The sequence below is a fragment of the Macaca nemestrina genome, chromosome 8 (assembly GCF_043159975.1).
Source record: "Macaca nemestrina isolate mMacNem1 chromosome 8, mMacNem.hap1, whole genome shotgun sequence".
Taxonomy (NCBI): domain Eukaryota; kingdom Metazoa; phylum Chordata; class Mammalia; order Primates; family Cercopithecidae; genus Macaca; species Macaca nemestrina.
The window spans coordinates 22,157,699-22,172,929 of NC_092132.1; the positions used below are offsets into that span (position 1 = coordinate 22,157,699).

At 43.1% G+C, this 15,231-nt stretch overlaps 1 protein-coding gene across 16 annotated transcripts in view; it reads right to left on the reverse strand.

Moving 5' to 3' along the window:
* Positions 1–3,646: 3,646 nt before the first annotated feature.
* LOC105468499 (TBC1 domain family member 31) overlaps positions 3,647–15,231 on the reverse strand; it is a 73,011-nt gene continuing 61,426 nt past the window's right edge. For 10 of the 16 annotated variants that reach the window (XM_071067864.1, XM_011718715.3, XM_011718706.3 and 7 more), the window contains 4 exons: positions 14,417–14,611; positions 12,007–12,145; positions 6,746–6,841; positions 5,064–5,411 (listed from right to left, as the gene is read on the reverse strand). In XM_071067864.1, the coding sequence (XP_070923965.1) occupies positions 5,278–5,411; positions 6,746–6,841; positions 12,007–12,145; positions 14,417–14,611 (564 nt within the window). In that variant the 3' untranslated portion in view covers positions 5,064–5,277. Of the gene's footprint in view, positions 4,097–5,063; positions 5,412–6,745; positions 6,842–12,006; positions 12,146–14,416; positions 14,612–15,231 lie in introns of those variants that run through there. The other 6 variants (XM_071067867.1, XM_011718716.3, XM_011718714.3 and 3 more) reach the window with 2 other exon arrangements.

Sequence of the window (15,231 nt, forward strand, 5' to 3'; positions counted from 1 at the left end):
CAATACTTTTGTTTGCTGTCCTTACAGCCCCACCGAAAAGAAACGTTTTGTTTGCTGGTCAAAGTCCCGGGCTGAAAATAAGGAGGAAAGACGTATCTGCGTCGAGTATCCGGCGACCAGGTGAACCTGTTAAGAAGTTCCCCCGCCAAGACCACCCTCGCGCTGCGGCCCGAGTGCTCAGGAAAGAGCACTTGTGAGGGCCTGGAGCAGCCCCCGACTCCTCGACCTGCCCTCGCCCTTGCCCTTGCTCTTCGGTACTGGCCGTCGCCGGGGGATCGCGCACAGCTCTGAGTTAAGGCGGGAGTCCAGGTGGTCACAGTCCAGGACGGCGCTGCGAGCGCGGCGGGGTTCAAGGCCGTCTAATGGAGGTAATAGAGGAGTGACTGGGAACACTGTGTGGGGCGGCGAGGAGGCTGCGGGATGGGTAAGCCGCATTGATGAGAGGCCAGCGGTGGGCACCGAACCTATCTGGAAATGGCAGGTCATGATAGGGTCTGGGGAGAGGGGTCTCAGGGAGGTCATGCAGGCGCTGGGATATACCATATGCCGGGGAGCTGTGTCAAGACTGCATCTGAAACAGACGCTGCAACTGCGGTCCTCACCTACTACGTTCTTGCTAACCCAGCCATTCTCAAATATCCGTCTCCCTTCTGCCCAGGTCAAATAGCGAATTAAATTACAATGGAATAGCTATAACTAGCCCTTCATCTTTCAATTCTTTGCTGGTGGCATGATTCTCTTCAGGTTCCTTGGGGATTTATTTTGTTTTGTTTTGTTTTGTTTTGTTTTTTTGAGACAGGTTCTCGCTCTGTTGCCCAGGTTGGACTGCAGTGGCATGGTCTTGGCTCACTGCAACCTCTGCCTCCCGGGTTCAGTCAATTGTCCTGTCTCAACCTCCCTAGTAGATGGGACTACAGGCAGGTGCCACCACACTCGGCTAATTCTTGTAGTTTTAGTAGAGACGGAGTTTCGCCACTTTGGCCAGGCTGGTCTCGAACTCCTGACCTCAGGTGATCCGCCCACCTCGGCCTCTCAAAGTGCTGGGATTACAGGTGTGAGCCACTGCGCCCAGCCCCTGGGGATAATTGTGATAACTTTTTACTAGCCAGGTTTACTATCCTGGTAAGGAGGACATGCCAGGGGCTTTCACTTGAATCTTTCTAGGATAATAGCTCTTACTCAATGGGTCTTAGTGCCAACGGGGAGATTCTGCCATTTTTCATGTATGTTTATTTCAGTGATATATTCAGGTACTCAGAAAATAACCACAGGTTGGTTTCATGGCCCTATTCACCCTCTGTAATTCAAACTTTGCTCAAGACTCCTTTGATCAACTGACCACCGTTAGTCCTGACTTTCACTGGTAGGCCACAGTAATTAGTGTCAATTCAGAACCCATGTTCAGTAATCCCTGGGAGATATGGGTATTTTCTTTTCCCTAGTACACAACCCTTCAAGTAAATGGCAAGAGGTTTCTTTGGGAAAGGGTCAAAGAATACTCATAAGCACGTATATGTGGCACTGCTTCAGGGTCCTTCCTCAGGGAGACCTGGCCTCCCCTTCTATCAAGAGGCTTTGGATCTGGGAATCATTTTCATACTGGAAACTGGGTGACAGGTATGACGCTCCAAGGTGATGACTCGAGTCAGTTTTTTGGCTACCAGGTCTGGAGTTTTTCCTGTTACATATCTCAAGCAACATTTTAGTAGGCCACCTATCTATTTCATTCTTAGGGACAGTGTAGTCAATTATCAGTAGCCAAAAATCCTTTAATACTACTACCGCCCTGCTGCCCTTTACTGTAAATGGTTGTCTGGTAATTAAATGCTGCTACCTGGCCTCTGCTGCCTCCATTATCCCCACTGAAACCAGGGAGCACATCCATGGTGGTGGGATCTCTCGCCGTCACGTCTTGTTGCATGAGCCACCACAGAGCTTTTCAGGTTTGTAGGTGCTCCCTTGCTCAGTGCCTTCATAAAGGAAGTTACTTTTGGACCCAAAGCATGGCATTGGGAGGTGAGTGAGGAGGCCAGATGTGATCAATCCACCCCTACATTCCTACTTCCCTGAGCTTTTGGAGACCTGCATCCACATCATGCCAGGGAAATTCTGGCATCTGTCTCATTAGATAGAGGCCAACATTGAGTCCACATTCCTGTTAACCAACCAAGCAAACTGTGGAGCCACTTTCAATGGCATGAGCGTGGCAGTTATCAATCATCTCAGGTCTGCAGCGATGGGCTGGGCTCTTGAGGCATTTCTCCTTACAATGCGCATGATGCTGAGCTGTCAATAGAGGGTGCTGAGGGACACTGCAGGGGAAACAGGGCTTCTCTTCCTTGCTCCAATGTTCTGTTTGGCTTACTCTTGCTTCATGGCCCACCAGTGGTGCGTGTGCATGGGGGACATCTAGTTGTGCTCTGCCCCATGTGCCTAGTGTGCACAATTGCTTTATGACTTCACAGTCCTGGCCCAATGACCACGTCACTATAGTCTTCCCAGTCTGGACACTGGCATGTTCCAGGCCTCACGCCAGCAGTGCCACCCTGACGCACTCTGAGCACCTGCCTGCTGGCCTGTTTGCCTGTGCCTGAGGGTGATTTCTTGTGGCCCTCTGGATATGGCCAGCCCGCACACCACCCTGACAAGCGGGGTCCTTATGCCCTGCCTCCCTGTGCATTTTTACCAGCCTCGGATTGTCTGTCCCCAGGAGAGTTGTTTCCTGCTGCCTGGGGACATGGACTACCCCTGGCCTGGCTAAGTCTGAGACCCTCCCCAATATCCAGTGGTCCGCAACCACACCTTCTTTGACCAGGTCTGAACCTAAGCCTGGGGGAGGGAGGAGCCTCCCCTCCGAGTCTGTCCTTCCTTGAGTGCTCTCCTCAGTCCTACGTACCCTGTAGAGTGCTCTTTACATCTTCATAGTTGCTCCCCATCATAGTTTAATAAGTCTTTACATTAAACTTTCCTCATCCAAACAACTGTGTGGTTTGCTTCCTGACTGGACCCAGACTGACAGAATGAGTTTAAACATTAAATCCAGACTCTCGGATAAGCACACCCGTGTTAATAAATTAAGCCTCATGCAGTCCTTGTAGTCAGCTGCTATAACGCCCCACATGCAATGGCTGTGGAAAGACCTTTAGCAAATGCTGAAATCTTGCTCAACCTGGGAGAATTCATACTAGAGAAAAACTCTATGAATGTAAATAAATTCGAAAAGGCCCCTAACCAACTTAACAGCTTATTTAGCACCACTGAATTCATATTGGAAAAAAACTTTCCAAAAGTAGCCAAATGTGGAGAGGGATTTAGCTGAAGCCCAACATTTAGCCAACATTGCAGAATTCACACCAGAGAGAAACTTTATGGATGTAATAAATATGAAAAGGCCTACAGGGACCGCTCTTCTTTAACAAACTCAACGGAGTAATGGAGAGAAACTTTTTAAATGTAGCCAAGAATTTTAGCCAAGTTCAGTCCTTATTCAATTCCAGAGAATTCACATTATAAAGAAATTGAAGATTGAAGATATAATGTCAAGAAGCAGGAAGAGATAATCAGAAATGTATTTTATATATTTCATTAAATGTGATAACCTTTGCAATACCAACCAAGCACATATGACTGAGGCGCTTCAACCAAGTATCTGAAATCTGCTAAGGCAGTGATTTTATCAAGATTATCGGAGAAATGTAGGCTCAGAGAAAACTGGAAGCATGTGATAAAAACTTCATTTGGGTGAGAGCATTCATAGTGTACTTTCACTGGATGAACAGGAACTCTTTTCAAAAATTAACTACTGCAGTTCTAGATATAAAAAAGAGGGTTTTGTATGTGTATGTGGTATGTGTAGCTGCAAAACAGACCTGACTGGGTATAAATCCTAGTAAAAGAGGACCTGAAATAGAGGTAAAAAACTGCAATAGACAGCTGTTTCTGGGTGGCAGAATCACAGAATTTCAGAATTTCGATGCTTTCCGGTGAGCAAGCAATTCTAGTCTACCAAAGTTTCCATCACACTCTACGTATTCTATATCCTGGGATTCCTGTTGTCACACCAGCTTGGTCCACGCAGGCATATGTTTGCAGCCACCTAAAAATGTACAGAAAACTAGGCTGAGGAAGATACTCTTGGGAAACCAATGCTGTATGTAATGCCAGGATATCATTTTAGAACTTTGCTTATTGGGCAAAAGAGAGCACTTTGCTGAAAATATTTGATTAACCATAAGATTATGCTTTGTGGCACCAGAGAAAATAATTACTACTACATATTGTACACTTACTATGTGTCAAGCACTGGGCCAGGAACTTTTTAGGCCTGATCTCTTTTTTTTTTTTTTTTCAGATGGAGTCTCACTCTGTCGCCCAGACTGGAGTGCGGTGGCGTGATCTTGGCTCACTGCAACCTCTGCCTCCTGGGTTCAAGCGATTCTCCTGCCTCAGCCTTCCGAGTAGCTGGGATTACAGGTGTGTGCCACCACGCCCGGCTAATTTTTGTAATTTTAGTAGAGAAAGAGTTTCGCCATGTTGGCCAGGCTGGTCTCGGACTCCTGACCTCAAGTGATCCACCTGCCTCAGCCTCCCAAAGCACTGGTATTACAGTTGTGAGCCACCATGTCCGGCCTGGCTGACCTTACTTAATCCTCATATCAAGTATTTCTACCCTTCTTTCAGCGAGTAAGGTTCGGGAGGTCACAAGCAGCCCCACTGTGGAGCCAGGAAGCGGAGGGACGGAGGAAGAGCAGTCGGTGCTGCCAGAAGTAGGCAGAGGGCAGAAGGAGCTGGGCCAGAGATGAGATGTTGCGAGTCTGGTGGGGTCCCTGACAAAGATGAGGTCCCGCTGGCAGACGCAGGGGTGGGCAGGAAGGTGGTGATGGAGACCACTCCAGGCTGCTGGTGCTCTCCACCTGCTGCTGAGTTCTCTCTCAGTCCAGGCTATAGAGCTGTTGAGATCATTTCCTGTTCTTTATTTCTCCATTCATCCTTAAGATAAACCTTTATCAACTAAAGTTACTGATGTTTACGCCGGTCCCTGCAACCTGAAAGCTTAACACAGCTTTAACCGTTTCTAAAACATTTTTATTGTAAAAAGTACAATAAGCCATTTACAAGCCGAAAAGTATCAGAATTAAATAACACATAATTTTTATAGACACATTTTTCTGTACAAAGGGCTGATCTTTATAGGAATTTTAAATAAATAATCTAAAAATCAGTGTCACTGATTGCAAAATAGGTCTCTCTCTCGACTGTCTCAAGCTGAGGTGCCTTCTACGCAGCCAGAAGATGAGGGGTTTGACATCTGTGACGAGCCTGGGCAGTGAGTCTCTGACGAAGATTCCTCACTTTCTGGATAAGATTCTGTTCCGTGGTGTCCCATTCTACTGCTCTTCTATTTAAAGAAACTTGAAAATGAAATTTAAAATTTAGAAAAGCTGAGTTTTCTGATGTTAGCAATGATACAGCATTTATTTTAAAGATAAATGTGCTGTAAAAATAAATAATGAAATGCAATTCTAAAACCCAAATTTTACATATTACCTGGCCCTAGGTGGTTCCATTTACAAGCCAAATAATTATTTGTTGGACCGAATGAATGCTAACGGAGAACTTCTCTGCTTTGAAATACTTGGGATATAAACAATCTTTCTGAAAAACTGTTTTTCCTCCCAAAGAAATCCAGCTTTTATGCTTTTGTATTTTGCTGCCAAATGACCTAAGGTTACCAAATAACCATTTTAAAATTTAGAATTATCTAGTTAAAACTTTAAGTTTTGATATGTCAGAATAGAGAATAGCTGAGAATCTCTCATACTTCATCTGACTCTTGAATGATTTTTGGTTTAATTCATATTCTGGCACAGAATTTATAGATGCATGTAAAAATATGAGTTAGCAAAAATATTTTACACAATACTGGAATCTCCTGACTTGGTATGAGGTATATTTCTTATAAAGCTCTTCTTTTTGGGACATTGTATAAAAGAACTCAGAAGATCTTGTTAAATTCTGCTTCACCTATATGGCAGTTTTATTGAAAACAATTAGTTGAAAGAAAGTTGAACAGAGTGTCTTGTCTCCTCCTCCCTTTTAAGAATAAATAATACACTTTACTGGGAAGACTGTTAGCTTCTTTATGGATGGCCTAATGCTGTGACTACATTTCTGTAAGATGTTTCTACTCTGTCCCTTCTAAAAAACCCAAAACCTTCCAATGAACCACGTCCAGGGATCAAAACTCAGCATGAAGCCATTTGCCTTTGGCAGTTCTACTGCTGGTAGGGCCCAGAATTCCACTGGAGTGCCCAGCATGTTTTCAATGGTTGCTGGAGGGCACCCAGCCCAGATGAACAGAGTTAAGAAAATTCAACTATGCAATAGCTTTGAAAAACAACGCTGAGATTTTTTTCATAAGGATGTCAAATTAGTTATTAATTTCATATTATCAATCTAGTTAGAGACTTCTGTTAGAACCTCCACCTACGTTTTTGGGCAGCAGTGCTGGTGCTCAAGAAATGGAGTGGCTTTAGTGCATTCACATTTTCTTTACTTGGAATTTGGTCTGCACCCAGTTTTCCCACTGGGAAATATGAGAGAATCTTGCTGCCTCCCTTTTAGGATTTTCATTATCAGTGCCCTGGGAAAATGGCATCCACATGCTATAAACATAATTTACACCACAATTTTGCTTAAATATCGTTACATTTAAAATGGCAGAATAATTTTCTTATCAACTTACTCTGCGTTGAGGGATGCATTTCAGAAGAGTCATTTAAATGTGAGGTTCTAGGCAAACAGCTTGCGTCCTCCTGTTCGTTTTGGAACCTGGGTTCTTCTGTTATAAAAGTGAGGAGATCAAGATGATGTTTGGGAGTGAGTAGAAAGGCTTACTAATTCCAAATGGTCCCTAGTAAGTTAAAATCACCAAGGACGGCTAAAAACTCCTTTCTTTTCTATTTTAAGAAGAATGCTGTCAACATTCAAAAGGCAAGGAAGTGTCATTAGTGAGAATTAAGAGCTGAGCTGATTTCTGTAAAACATACTTCAAAAACAGTTTCAGCTAAAACACAAAGCCAACAAACTCAAACATATGGATATTAAGATAGAGATTATGAAATGTGATTAGCAAAGCTTCCCTGGAAATGATTGTGAGCTGATCACTACTGGTTTTAGCCAGGCAGGGCCTCATCAAAACATTCAGCCAATCAGAGCCAGCCACAGGCAAGTTTGACCTGAAACCTTCTTAGAGTAGCAGGCAGAGCAGTGCCCTAGCAACCGGTGGTGCCTCCCGGTACTTTTATCAACTACTCTCCTCATCTAAAAACTTACACTCACCCTCAGCCGTGGTTTTACTGTTTCCTAACTCCTACAGCAGCACATCCAGTATGACACCAAGGTGATTTTAAAAACATTTGCATCCTGACATTGCTTGTAATGGTCCCTTCCTTCTACTCCCACCACTAGCGTCTAAGCCTCCATGTGTCGAGCCCAGAATGCTGGGAGTCTCATTGAACCGGTAAGATGTCTGCCTTTTACCTCTCTAAAAAGCTTTAGATAATGGTTTTAACTCACAGTTTTAGCTCAATGAGTCATTAAGGTAATGTGACTAATCACCAAATGACTAATTTGAACTGGTGGGGGACTGGAATCTAGGAGTCATCTTCAAACCTCTGAAGGGCTGGACATGGTGGAGGTAGTAAACATAGCCTGCAATCTGCACTGTTCAGAGAACAGAGAAAAGAGAAAGCAGATTGAACTATTTTACGAAAAAATAACACTTCTTTTTTTTTTAGATGGAATCTCGCTGTCACCCCAGGCTGGAGTGCAGTGGCGTGATCTCAGCTCACTGCAACCTCCACCTGCTGGGTTCAAGCGATTCTCCTGCCTCAGTCTCCAGAGTAGCTGGGATTACAGGTGCGCGCCACCATGCCCGGCTATTTTTAGTAGAGACGAGGTTTCACCATGTTGGCCAGGTTGGTCATGTTGGCCATGTCAGCCAGGTTGAACTACTGACCTCAGGCAATCCACCCGCCTGCCTCCCAAAGTGCTGGGATTACAGGTGTGAGCCACTGCGCCTGGCCAGAAATAACTTTGAAATAAAATACTTGTAGCAAATGGACTAAGGTCATAAACTTCCCAGTCTACCAGCATTTTGGCCCAAGCAGCCTGGCCACTGCTATACCTGCTGCACAGATAAGATGGGAATCAGGTGTGGTTCCTCAGATCTTTTTAAAGTTTCTTTATTTTTCAGAGACAGAGTCTCACTATGTTGCCCAGGCTGGTCTTGAACTCCTGGGTTCAAGCCATCCTTCCGCCTCAGCCTCCCAAATTGCTAGGATTACAGGTGCCACTGTGCCCAGCCAGAGCTGAGATCTCACAGCTCCCTCTCATCTGTCCTCCAAAATTCAACCTGCCCACTCCTGTTCAGTTCATCTTCCCAAAGGGCTATGTTGTAAATATTATCTCTGTTCAAACAACTAATGATTTCCTTTTGTCTCCAGCAATGTTTCAAACACTGGCTGGGGAGATTCACCCGTGAAACTTTAAAACAAAAATCTAGCTCCCTAGTTTCTACCCTAGAGCTACCGATGGAATTATTACTATTATTAGACCTACTGAATGAAATCACTATTGGTGAGGTCTTGAACATATGTATTTTTTGAACATGTATGGGTTTTTTTTTTTTTTTTTTTTTTTTGAGACAGAGTCTCACTCTGTAGCCCAGGCTATAGTGCAGTGGCGAGATCTTGGCTCACTGCAACCTCCGCCTCCTGGGTTCAAGCAATTCTCCTGCCTCAGCCTCCTGAGTAGCTGGTATTACAGGTGTGTACCACTACTCCTGACTAATTTTTGTATTTTTAGTAGAAACAGGTTTTCACCATATTGGCCAGGCTGGTCTCAAACTCCCAACCTTGTGATCCGCCCATCTTGGCCTCCCAAAGTACTGGGATTACAGGAGTGAGCCGCCTGGCCCAAAAATGTCATTTTCTTAATGGTAGGTGATTGCCTCCTGGTTTTAGGATTAAATGAATCTGATTAAATCTATATACCCTGATTAAGAAAATGACTGACAGATCATTCAGTCATAAACTTAAGACTTTTGAAAACTGGATGTTTATTAATCAAATTCTCTCCAGTGGTGAAATTTAGCAACGTTCAAAAATATACACGGTTGACTGGTCTGACAAAAAAATTTAGCTAGCATGGAAGGAAGACATCATGGAGGCAGAGGGGCAAACGTGTAGGAAAACCACTGATGAGGAAAGGAAAGCTTTTTTTTTTTTTTTTTTTTTTTTTTTACAGTTTCTTACCTTTCTCTATTTCTACATAGATAGCGCTCTAAATATTTTCTATTTTTATTTCTAAAACAAGGGTAAGGCTGGGCATGGGGGCTCATGCCTGTAATCCCAGCACTTTGGGAGAGCCAGGCAGGAGGATCACGAGGTCAAGAGATCGAGACCATCCTGGCCAACATGGTGAAACTCTGTCTCTACCAAGAACACAAAAATTAGCCGGGTGTGGTGGTGGGCGCCTGTTATCCCAGCTACTTGGGAGGCTGAGGCAGGGGAATTGCTTGAACCTGGGAGGCGGAGGTTGCAGTGAGCTGAGATCGCGCCACTGGACTCCAGCCTGGCGACAGAGTGAGACTCCGTCTCACAAAAACAGACAAACACACACACACAAAATCAAGGGTAGGTGTGAGAGGGTGAGGGAGAAGTGACAGCTCCCATGGTTGTTATCTTTTGTAAGCCAGTTTTAAATATTTAATTTGTGCAGGGTCACATTCTACTCTTCTCCACTTCCCCGAAGTACCCTTGGTGCTATCTGGGACCACTAAATCTCAAATATGAGCGGTAATGAGGGGTTTTAAAAGCAGGCATGATTTGGCCGGGTGAGGTATAATCCCAGCACTTTGGGAGACCAAAGCAGCCAGATCACTTGAAGCCAGGAGTTCGAGACAAGCCTGGGCAACGTGACAAAACCCCATTTCTACTAAAGATTAGCTGGGCATGGTAGCATGCGCCTGTAGTCCCAGCTACTCAGGAGGCTGAGGCAGGAGAATCGCTTGAATGCAGGAGGCAGAGGTTGCAGTAAGCCAAGATTGTGCCACTGCACACCAACCTGGGCAATGGAGTTAAGTTCTGTCTTTAAAAAAAAAAAAAAAAAGTAGGCATAATTAAATGACCTAAACTATATTTTCACTCTTCAAATTTGTGAAATGGAAAAGTAATGCACACAGCATATTCATGAAGCCAAAAACTGGAAAGAATCCAAATGTCCCATCAACTGATGAATAGATTGAAAAAACATGTAATATCCACACAATGGAATATTATTCAGCAATAAAAAGGAATGAAGTGCTGATATATGCTACAACATGGTTGAATCTCAAGACATTATGCCAAGTACAAGAAACCAGACACAGAAGACCATATATTACATGCATTTGCATGAAATTTCCTGAATAGGTGAATGGACACAAGGTAGTGAGTGGTTGCCAAGGGCTTGGGGGAGTGAGTGGAAATGGGGAGTGACTGCTAACAGGTACTGGGTTTATTTTGGAGTGCTGAAAAATCCTCTAAATTTTCTTGTGGTGATGGCTGCACAACTCTGTAAGTGTATTTTTTAGTACATGATAATATAATGCCATTGAATAATACACTTTAAGTAGGTGAATTAGGCTGTGTGCGGTGCTGGGCACTCCTGTAATCCCAGCACTTTGGGAGGCTGAGGCAGGTGGATCCCTGAGGTCAAGAGTTTGAGACCAGCATGGCCAACATGGCAAAACCCCATCTCTACTAAAAATACAAAAATTAGCCAGGCATGGTGGCTTGGGACTGTAATCCCAGTTACTCTGGAGGCCGAGGCATGAGAATCACTTGAATCCGGGAGGTGGAGGTTGCAGTGAGCCGAGATCATGCCACTGCACTCACTCCAGCCTGGGACACAAGAGCGAAACTCTGTCTCAAAATAAATAAATAAATAAATAAATAAAAAGGTGAATTATAGGGCATGTGAATTATGTATCAACAAAGCTATTATTTTAAAAAGCAACCTATTCACATTATAAAAGGCAACATAGTAAAATAAAAGTGCCTTGTTAACTGTACTCTAGAATTTTATGGAAAACTTTTTTTTTTTTTTTTTTAAAGAGACAGGGTCTTGTCTGTTGCCTAGGCTAGAGTTCAGTGGCATGATAATAGCTCACTGCAGCCTCAAACTCCTGGTCTCAAAGAGATCCTCCTGCCTCAGCCTCCAGAGTATTTTAGAGTTTTAAATTATAATTTTGATTTTTCAGTTGATGCCACTATAAGCCTTGTACTGAAACCTAGTGTTGGATCAGATCCTATGAGAAGTTGCCCTGTGGTACTTGAATATACTGTTGTTCTGAGGACCAGCTTTTGGCAAAGCACATATTTCACCTTGGAACAACAGAATCAAACAGAACTCCATAGGACAGTCTGCACAAACTTTTTCCTCCATTGGGACTCTGTTTTTGTAATAGTCCCTCCTCAGCCCACCCTTTCCAACCCAAAATATAGTAACCGGTGATCACCTTTTACTTGAGCAGTAGATTGAATAGAAGTGCCAAAATACATCCCAATAATTTATTCATTGGCCAGGCACAGTGGCTCACGCCTATAATCCCAGCACTTTGGGAGGCCAAGGCGGGAGGATGGTTTAAACCCAGCAGGTTGAGACCAACTTGGGCAACATAGTGAGATCTCATCTCTACAAATAATTTAACAGATTAGCTGGGTGTGGGGATGCACGCCTGTGGTCCCAGCTACTTGGGAGGCTGAGATGGGAGAACTGCTTGAGCTCAGGAGGTTGAGGCTGCACTGAGCCATGATTGCATCACTACACTCCAGCCTGGGTGACAGAACAAGACCCTGTCTCAAAAAAAAAAAAAAAAAAAAAAAAAAAATCATAATAATAGATCCTACTAAAAGAATAAATCTGTAACATCATGGAGAGAAAGGCCTCTCAGACACTCACCTTTATGACATGGATTTTCAGCATGTTCTACAGCTGCATTTATCTCTTGCTTTAAAAACCACTTTCTAGATGCATCTGAAAGAGCAGACGCTTTCTTTGCTGATCTCAAACAGAACTCTTTTCCTTCAGCTTCCTTCCACTAAATCCAAATAAATGGAAAAAAAATTACATAAAAAGTATAGTAATACACATCTCACAGTAGAATGAGCCCCTTCTGTCTTCTCTATCCACTTTCCTTTATATTCCCATGGCAAGTAGGATCCGTTTGGTGTTATGGTAATTGGGGTGCCTGTGTTGGCCCAAGGCTATTAGGAGCCTTGAAAGCAGAGGCAGGTTTTATACAACCCACAGTACTACAGAGTGCCACAAAGCACACAACTATATCCCAATAGTTGCTGAAATAATAATGCATTTCAGTAAGTTTCAAATCTCAAATCTTACAAGACTAAGCTAGGTTTGTATTCGTGGCAATTGCATTTTATTTAATTTGAATGCTACATCTTAATAATAAAATCTACAAAATTCAGAGAATGAACTCTTTGCCCAGCTCTCATCCACATGATGACCACAGGGAAGTCAAGTGATCTCTATTCACCCCTATTTTCTTCTCCATAAAATGGGAAAATAATAATCTTAAAATTAGCTCAGAAGGTAACTAAAATATATTTAAAATCCAACTCCTAAAGTTTGCCAAAATTCTGGAAAAGCTACAGCTTTTACATGGAAACACATTATTTTTATGTTATAGAAATAATGCATTAAATAACAAAAACTTTAAAAAAAATCACAAAATAGGAGGGCAAGGAAGGATCACAGATATCCATCCCTTTCATGTTACTGATGAGGGGGCTGATTCTGAGCAGCTTCCCAAGGCCACGCAGTGGTCAAATCAGCTTTATAACACAGGACACTAGATAGACAGAAGGAAGGATTTCTGCAGAACGTGAAAGGCCCTTACAATGATTCTCAGTCAACTCTCAAAAATACCATTTTACCCAAAGTCCAGCAGCAGTGAATTTCACACAGTCTAGCCCTAGTGTCAGCAATGTTTATGTTGAGAATGTGAGTTTCCACCCCAGTTTTCCTGAGAACAGCCTCAGGGTTCTGGGTATTACTCCCACCCTCTCCAAGCCCTTCTTCCTGTCCTAGAATGAAAGGGTTGTAAGATAAGGCTCCATGCCACTGGGATGGGGTAGGAGGAAAACGAATCTGGAATAGTGACTTGAAGGAAATACACTGTAAGAAGCCAGCTTTCAGAATAGACACTGTGATACAGCAACAGAGAGAAGCAATTAAGCCAGGTATCTAGATCTTGATCTTTCCCCAGCTCCTCAGTGTCCTTACAAAAGTCTATGGTACCTGCAAAAATATCTCCAGAGCACAGATCCCAGAGTCTTTGGAAGGAGCAACCAAAAGATAGACACGTGTGACATATACTATTAATTACCTCCTCGGACTCCATTCTTTGATTCTTCTTTAGGAATAGAATCTTTTGTTTTTATTTTTAGCTATCCTATTAACTGATAGGAAAAGAATCTTAATTTTATTTGGGATGATAATGCTCCCTGTGAAGAATATTATTTTTCTCAGCATCCTTTGCTGACAAATGTGGCTCGAAATATGATGTGGGACTCCTGGAAAGAAGTTAGAAGGGAGTGTGACTCAGGTGGGAGGCAGAACATTCGCACTTGTGCTCTCCCTTCTCCCTGCTGTCTGCAGTGGGTATGTGATGGCTGGAACTCCAGGAGTCATGTTGGATGGTCAGGTAACCTTGAAAATGAAAGCCATACACTAAGAAGAAGTGCAGAAAGGCTGAAAGAGGACATTTCCCTGATAACGGTGGAGCCCCAGTACTAACCCTGGACTCCCTACCTCCAGACTATATATCTATCCTGTTCCTAGTCACTGTAGTGTGGGGTTTTGTTACTAGCAGCTACAGACCATTTCTACCTATTCAGCATCTTTTACATTGTAAGTATAAAGAATGAGCTAAATTAAAGCACTAATATTATTCAAGCAGCCAGAACAAAAATCCAGGAAGTTGAGAAATTGAAGCACACTAATGTAAATGAGAAAGACGCTTAATCATTTTTTTGTAGAATCAATATTAGATGACTTCTCTGACAAACACCTATTAAAATCAGATTATCTCTTCCAGCAAGAATGACTTGGTTTGATGCTTTTGTCATTTGACTCTGTGCTACTTCAAAATTTCAGTGCTTAGGCTGGGTAAAGGGGCTGACGTCTGTAATCCCAGCACTTTGGGAGGCTGATGCAGGGGGATCGCTTAAGGCCCGGAGTTCGAATTTTGAGGCTGTTCAACCAAGTGAGACTCTGTCTCTTTAAAAAAAAGAAAAAACAAAAAAACCCAATGCTTGATATAACAAAAAGCTGATAACACTAGTTTTACCTTCTTGGCTTCCTGCTCCACCATTGCATTTAATATCTCTATTTCTTTCCTTCTGTTTTCCCTAAGGAGTTTGGCTACTTCCTGGTAACATTTGTTTCGTTGTAGATCATCACATTTTTGTTTATGTAAAGACTGAATCTGCCAGTCAGTATTTAGGCATGCTTGTTCAGCCTTTGCCAAATTTTCTTTAATCACCTAGGAAAAAGTTATATATTTCAGAAACAAGGTCAGACTGCTAACATATAAAATGAAGGTATAACCATTCAATGTATCCACATGTCTAGGGCGGTTGTTCACAACTCTGGCTGCATATTAGCATCACCTGGGAGTGTTTAAAATAAGCTAATGTCTGGGCCTCACCACAAGCCAATTAAACCAATCACTGGACAGCTGGGTACTGGCACCTTTAAAAAACTCTTCAAGTAGAAATTAGCTGGGTGTGGTGACGGGTGCCTGTAGTCACAGCTACTAGGGAGGCTGAGGCAGGAGAACTGCTTGAACCCAGGAGGCAGAGGTTGCAGTGAGCTGAGATCATGCCACTGCACTCCAGCCTGGGTGACAGAATAGGACTCAGTCTCTACATTAAAAAAAAAAAAAAAAAAAGCTCTTCAAGTGATTCTAATTTACAGCCAAGGTTAAGAACTTATCAGCTAGGGGATGGGTGGGATTCAACAATTTCCATGTTTTCAGCACTCTGAAGAAGAGCCCATTTTAACAGACTGGACGAAAGCCTATTAAAAAAAAAAGGAATATCTTGAGGACATCACCTAAGAGACTGTTGTAGAACAGAAGGTATCTACTGTACACTATTCCTG